Source organism: Myotis brandtii, unplaced genomic scaffold, assembly GCF_000412655.1.
Source record: "Myotis brandtii unplaced genomic scaffold, ASM41265v1 scaffold134, whole genome shotgun sequence".
Taxonomy (NCBI): domain Eukaryota; kingdom Metazoa; phylum Chordata; class Mammalia; order Chiroptera; family Vespertilionidae; genus Myotis; species Myotis brandtii.
In genome coordinates, this window is record NW_005354756.1 from 498,984 (window position 1) to 505,797 (window position 6,814).

General features: G+C 54.4%; 1 protein-coding gene across 1 annotated transcript; it reads left to right on the forward strand.

Moving 5' to 3' along the window:
- The first annotated feature begins 2,603 nt into the window (after positions 1–2,603).
- On the forward strand, positions 2,604–4,623 carry LOC102245777 (5-beta-cholestane-3-alpha,7-alpha-diol 12-alpha-hydroxylase). The gene has a single exon (XM_005860372.2). The coding sequence runs from the start codon at positions 2,723–2,725 to the stop codon at positions 4,214–4,216; it is 1,494 nt and encodes a 497-aa protein (XP_005860434.1). The 5' UTR covers positions 2,604–2,722; the 3' UTR covers positions 4,217–4,623.
- The last annotated feature ends 2,191 nt before the right edge of the window (positions 4,624–6,814 follow it).

A 6,814-nucleotide genomic window follows, 5' to 3' on the forward strand; every position in this document is an offset into this window, starting at 1 on the left:
CTGCCGCTGAGAGTGGGAGGGAGGCGGAGACCCGTCTCGGGGTCGCCCTGCTCGGTTTAGATCGCTGGCCCCGGTCCACTCGGAGGAGCTGGGAGGCCTCCGCCGGCGGAAGAGCCAGGAGTCCCTGCCGGTCCCTCTGGCCGCCCCGAAGTCTGGATCTGTTGGCGGCAGCGGGAAGGGCACCTGTGGGGCCAGACTGGGACCCGGGTTCAGCAATCTCAGTACTTGAGTTCTGGCTCGGAAAGAATTCAGAGCCAAGACTCAAACTATAAGAGAACATTTATTTATAAGATCACAGAGTTAGAAGAAGTAATTGGTAGAAGAAATGGGCGTATGAAACAAGTTATAGAGGCAAAGGAAGGGCAGAGCCAAGACTCGAACTATAAGAGAACATTTATTTATAAGATCACAGAGTTAGAAGAAGTAATTGGTAGAAGAAATGGGCGTATGAAACAAGTTATAGAGGCAAAGGAAGGGCCCTTGGAGCTTAGAAGTGAGGGAGGTAAAGGTGACAGGCCTGGAGGGGAAGGGGGGGGGCGGTGCAGGCATGGTCCCAGGAGGGAGAGATTGGATCCTCCCTCCTAAGGGTTTTAGGGGTGGAGATTTTAGGGGAGGTCCCAGGGCAAGATCTCAATAATTCAGCAGCGTTCCAGGCGTGTCCTTTCAGGGCTGTGGTCTCCACTGATTGATTGGCCGGCACCAGGGCAGGGGGACATTATTCAACGCAGCTGGTCCTGAGGTCAGTCTTGGTGTCTGGTTTTGCTGCTTTTCTGAGCCTGGAGCTGAAATACAACTGAAGCCTAGATGTTATCTGTAGGGAGGAAAGGCCAGGGAGGTCCGAACCACAAGACCAGCCAGTGATATGCTAGGGAAGGAGAGGTCACCCTGGGGATGAGGTCCCAACCTACAACTGTCTGTTGCTAGGCACCTGGTGACCTTCTTGGCCCATGGTCCTTGCTCTGCTCATGTCTGTCTAACTGCCTACCACAGATCCAGACACCCCGTGGCTGGGGAGAAAGGGTTCAATGCAGTGGGTCAAAGCACGAATCCAAACTGAGCCTGGGGAGCCACGCCCTGCTGGAGGCTCTTCCCCTCAGCTCTGCAGCCACACTGGCCCAGAGTGGGTGTGCACCCTGTGCCTTAGGACAACCCTGCCATATGCTTTGAGCAGCACACCCCACACACCTTTATCTCCATCTCTAGCACCACCACCACCCAACACACCTGGCCTTGGCATCCTCCAGGCCTTCATTTAATTACCACCTGATTAGCCTTCCCGACTCCCCACTCCCCTTCCCACTCTGCTCTTCTCTGGTGCAGCACGTAACACAATTGTAATGATATACTTCTGTGGGCAATGACTGAATATATTTTCCCTTAGACCAGTGATGGCGAACCTATGACACCTCTGACACGCGAACTCATTTTTTTGGTTGATTTTTCTTTGTTAAATGGCATTTAAATATATAAAATAAATATCAAAAATATAAGTCTTTGTTTTACTATGGTTGCAAATATCAAAAAATTTCTATATGTGACACGGCACCAGAGTTAAGTTAGTTCGCCATCACTGCCTTAGACCATAAACTCCATGAGGGCAGGGACGAAGTCTGTCTCATTCAGGTTGTGGCAACATTTCTGGCAGTAAATGACCAGTAAATATCTGTTGAAAGGATAGATGGGGCTGTTCCAAGGAAGGGGGGAATGAATGGATGAGTGGGTGTGAGTGAATGAATGAATGAAGGTGAGAATGAATGTAAGGTGGTACTGCCACCCATTAAAAACTGGGGGACTAAGTTCAGCTCATTGGAGTTGGCCCACAATTTTCCAACTGGATTCTAAGGCTGGAGAGAGTTAATGGTGCTGAGTTCCTGCTGTGCCCTAGGCAGTCAGAGAGGACTTCATGGAGGAAGAGTGGGGATGTTTCCAGCTCCTGAGGGCATGTGGAAATCCTGTGGTTATCTGAAGAGACAGAGTCCCTGTTTGCAGGTCATTAGGAAATTAGAGTCATTCGGGGGTGATCAAAAGTGGTTGGATTGAATCTGAACTTCACGTTTCGCAACAATGGGCTGGGCTCTTTGACTGGTATGGACACGGGTCCATACCAGGCGACCACCAGATGAATGGCACAGCCTTTACCTTCTGGGGCCTGCTGGCAGGGACCTGACCTGACACCTCACAGAGGCCCCTATCATCTCTGACATTTCATAATTTCTCAAGATTTCCAGTGTATCCTTGCTAGACAGGTGTGCAAACCAGTTGGGCCAGGGCCAGGCCCCCAGGCCAGAGGCTCAGAGACTGAAGACAAATAAGGAAGGGGTGGATGTGAAACTTAGTTATTGCTTGGTAGGTTTCTGATGAATGAGATAGCAAATGAGTGAATGATTGCACGTGAGTAAATGAAGGGGTGAGTGGTCAGTAGATCATGGAGGTGAGAGCAGAGGCAAGGAAGGCTTTGTAGAGAAGATGCTGGAGCTGGTAAGGGGCTGTGACCCGAAGTTACAGGCTTCCTCCTGGTCCCTCCTCCTTCTCCCCCCACATGACCAGGCCCTAGCAAGTGTTAATTTCACTTCCGCATACTGTCTCACCAGGGTTATTTATTATAACTTGCAGCTGGTAGGGCAAGGTCCGTGTGGGCAGACCTTTTCACCCCCAGCTTGTCAAGGTCTCCCAGAAGCTCTCTGGACAGTCTGTCCAGAGTTTAACCTGCAAGAGCACAGCCATGGTGCCCTGGGGTCCGGTGCTGGGAGCCCTGTTGGTGGTCATCGTCGGGTACCTGTGCCTGCTGGGGCTTCTCCGGCAGCGCAGACCCCAGGAGCCCCCTCTGGACAAGGGCCCTGTGCCCTGGTTGGGCCACGCCATGGCGTTCCGGAAGAATATGCCTGAATTCCTGAAGCAGATGCGGGCCAAGCACGGGGATGTGTTCACCGTGCAGCTAGGGGGCCAGTACTTCACCTTTGTCATGGACCCCCTCTCCTTCGGCCCCATCCTCAAGGATGTGAAGAGAAAACTAGACTTCGTGGAGTATGCGGAAAAGCTGGTGCTAAAGGTGTTTGGATACCAGTCGGTACCGGGCGACCACCGGATGATCCACTCAGCCAGCACCAAGCACCTCATGGGCAACGGCTTGGAGGATCTCAACAAGACCATGCGGGACAGCCTGTCCTTGGTGATCCTGGGCCCCGCGGGCCCGAGCCCGGATGCCAGCAGCTGGCATGAGGATGGCCTCTTTCACTTCTGCTACAACGTCTTGTTCAAGGCCGGCTACCTGAGCTTGTTTGGCTACACGAAGGACACGGAGCAGGACCTGCTCCAGGCGGAGGAGTTGTTCACGCAGTTCCGTAAGTTCGATCGCCTGTTCCCCAGGTTTGTTTACTCCTTGCTGGGGCCCCGGGAGTGGCTGGAAGTGGGCCGGCTCCAGCGCCTCTTCCACAAGACCCTCTCTGTGAAAGAAAACCTGGAGAAGGATGGCGTCAGCAACTGGATAGCCTACATGCTGCAGTTCCTGAGGGAGCAGGGGGTAGCCCCGGCCATGCAGGACAAGTTCAACTTCATGATGCTGTGGGCCTCCCAGGGGAACACGGGGCCCACCTCTTTCTGGGCCCTCTTGTTCCTCCTGAAGCACCCAGAAGCCATGCAGGCTTTGAGAAAGGAGGCTGCCCAGGTCCTGGGGGAGGCCGGGCAGTCTTTCACCTTCGACGTCAGTGCCCTGCAACGCACCCCAGTGCTGGACAGCGTGATGGAGGAGACCCTGCGGCTGGGGGCAGCGCCCACCCTGCTCAGGGTGGTGCACGATGACCACGTCCTGAAGATGGCCAGCGGGGAGGAGTACCGGCTCCGCAGCGGAGACATCGTGGCCCTCTTCCCTTACCTCTCGGTGCACATGGACCCTGACATCCACCCCGAGCCCGCCGCCTTCAAGTACGACCGCTTCCTCAACCCCGACGGCACCCGCAAGGTGGACTTCTACAAGGCGGGCAAGAAGATCCACCACTACACCATGCCCTGGGGCTCGGGCGTCTCCATGTGTCCCGGCAGGTTCTTGGCCCTGAGCGAGATGAAGCTCTTTGTCCTGCTCATGATCACACACTTCGACCTGGAGCTGGTGGACCCCGATGCGCCTGTGCCGCCCGTGGACCCCCAGCGCTGGGGCTTCGGCACCACGCAGCCCAGCCATGACGTGCGCTTCCGGTACCGCCTGCGGTCCCCTGAGTGAGCTCTGCCAAGGGGGCCGCAAGCCTGGCCAGAGGGGTTCCCTGGGGGTCTTCGCCTCCTCTCGCCCCTCTGCAGCCAAGACCCCCACCGACTACTGCTCCCTGCGGCTCTGTGGCACCCCTACCTCTGTCCTGGTGGTCCTCCTTGCTCTCGTCTCCTTCTAGTCACCTCACAGGCTTACCACTCTCTCTCTAAAGCCCCCTCAGTGGGTTCTGCAGGCCCCCGTCACAGGAAGTCCAGAGGAAGGGATTGGGAGATAACACAGGCCTCCACCAGTCCTGCGGGATAGAAGCTGGTCCCCACGAGGAGCTCAGCATCTTGCCAATATGACCCCCACCCCCTCCCCTTAATTTTCCCCCTCAATACTATTCCATGTCTTCTGGAATTCGCATTCTAGAACCGTGTTGTCCAATACCAATACAAGGGAAGCCACATGTGTAATTTTTAATTTCCTAGTTGACATATATATTTTAAAAAGAAAAGAAGCAGGGGGTGAGGGGGTGAGAGATCAACCAATGGACTTGTATGTATGCATCTGAGCATAACCAATGGACACAGACAGTAGGGGGGTGAGGGCATGTGCTGGGGGTGGGAGCGGCTGGAAAGAGGTCAATGGGGGGAAAAGGAGACGCATGTAATACTTTAAACAATAAAGAATTTAAATAAAAAATAAAGGCAAGTAAAATTTGTTTTTATAACATATTGAACTTACCCCCATATATCCAAAATATTAGCATTTCAACACGTAATCAATATAAAGAATATTTTTAGATTTCTTTTTTGGTATTGTCTGCCATATCTGGTATGTACTTTTTTAAAAAATGAATTTATTGGGGTGACATTGGTTAATAAAATATATAGGCTTCAGGGGTACAATGCTATAAAACATCATCTGTATATTGTATGTTCAAAAATCTGGTATGCGCTTTTTACCCTTCCAGCGCGTCTCAGTTCAAGCCAGCCCCATTCCAAGTGCTCCACAGCACGTGTGGGTAGTGGCCACCAGACAGGGCACAGCCGGTAGAGAAATGCTGCCTCCGTGTAGGAGTGATTCAAGCATTTCTCTCCACACCCGGCCTGCCGGGCCCTCTGCTCACTCTGCTGCCAGAGATCTTTTTCTAAAAGCATCTCTAATTGTCACTATTTTATTTTCTGGTTCTCCATTCCCTTCACACACCTGATATTTAAGTTTTGCCCCAGTTGGTCCCCAAATTGTCCATCCAGTGCAATTCAACTTCGCCAGCTTTCCCTGGTAGAACTCTCTAGGTCTAGAAAGCACAGCTGCTTGCTTGTCCTGCCAACCCCAGAGCCGGCTATTCCTGGAAGCCTTCTTAGGTCTGGCCCCATCCCATCCTCTGGCCTCCAGCTACTGGGGCTGCCCGAGTACTGTTTGCATCACAGCACATCTGTTATGTGTTCTTGCTATCTGTCCGGGATTCCTCCTCCTGTCTGCTCCCCACACTGGAGCCCATGGGGCTTGGTATCATGTTCCTCATCTCTGACCCCCCAATTCCCCAGCTGTGGATTAAATTATAGACACCTGACTTCCAGTCTCGGCTAATTTATTTCACTTCCTCAAATCACTTCCTTCCCTCCGTGCCCTCACTCAGCTTTCTGGCATATGAACTAGAGACAGTTCCTGTTGCCATGCTTACCAGGGCTGGGAGACGGGGAGGGGATGCTGCCAGAGCTGCAGCTGGCTGATGGCAGGGCCTGGCTGGGGCTGTGATTGTGGGAACTGGTGTAGGGTCCTGGAGGAGGGAGGCCCCAGCAGCATGGACCCCCTGCAAGGACTGCCCAGTGGGGCTTCTCTCTGCTACTCCTCCCCCTCACCCCTGACTGGCCTCTTCCTTCCTGTTGAGGTGGCCTGTTCTGCCCTGAGTTTTGCCCAGATACTAGACTAACAGGAGTCTGTCCCCACCAGCTATGTGAGTCTGGGTCAGGGCTGGCTTTCTCTGGGTCTAGCTGCCTCCAAATGATGACCTGGAGCCTGACAGAGCTTTGACTGGTTCCATCCTGTTCCATGAGGGGCCAGCAGCATACAGAGTTAGTAGGGAGCACAGGAGAGGGAGGACGGGGCTGGGAGGCTGGGGGCTGACCATGGGGAGGGAGCTCCCCAACAACCTGCCCACATAGCCAGGCCTGGTAACGGAGCAGGTGTGGAATGGAGCAAAGTGGTAGGGCCTTCACATCCCTCCTTGTCCCTGCCCAGACCTGGGTGCTGCATCCCATCTTCTGCCCCCCCACCCCCACCCAAAGGACCACGGGCCAGGAGCCTGGCCTGTGGACAGGCTGGGGAAGGGCTGAGGGCTCCAGTCCACTGAGTCAGGGCCAAGAGTCTCAATTGAGAGCGAACTTCATGGATCCTGTGACCTGTCTGAGGGTAGGCTGGGACCGAGGGAAGCAAGGATGTCCATGTAACAACAGGCCTCCCAGGAAGCCGTGAGTTCCCAGAATTAGAGAGTGCACTTACAGGCCAATGCCCACTGCTGCCACCCCCCCACCCCCCGCATGGGGACTGCTGGAGACACCCTCTCCAAGGGCTGCCCCCCCCCCCCCCCCTTCCTCTCCCAGGAGGCGGGGGGGGGGGGAAGGAGAC

Bases quoted from the DNA above. Each gene is read 5' to 3' on its own strand.
- LOC102245777 (XM_005860372.2), top strand. From the start codon at position 2,723: ATGGTGCCCTGGGGTCCGGTGCTGGGAGCCCTGTTGGTGGTCATCGTC.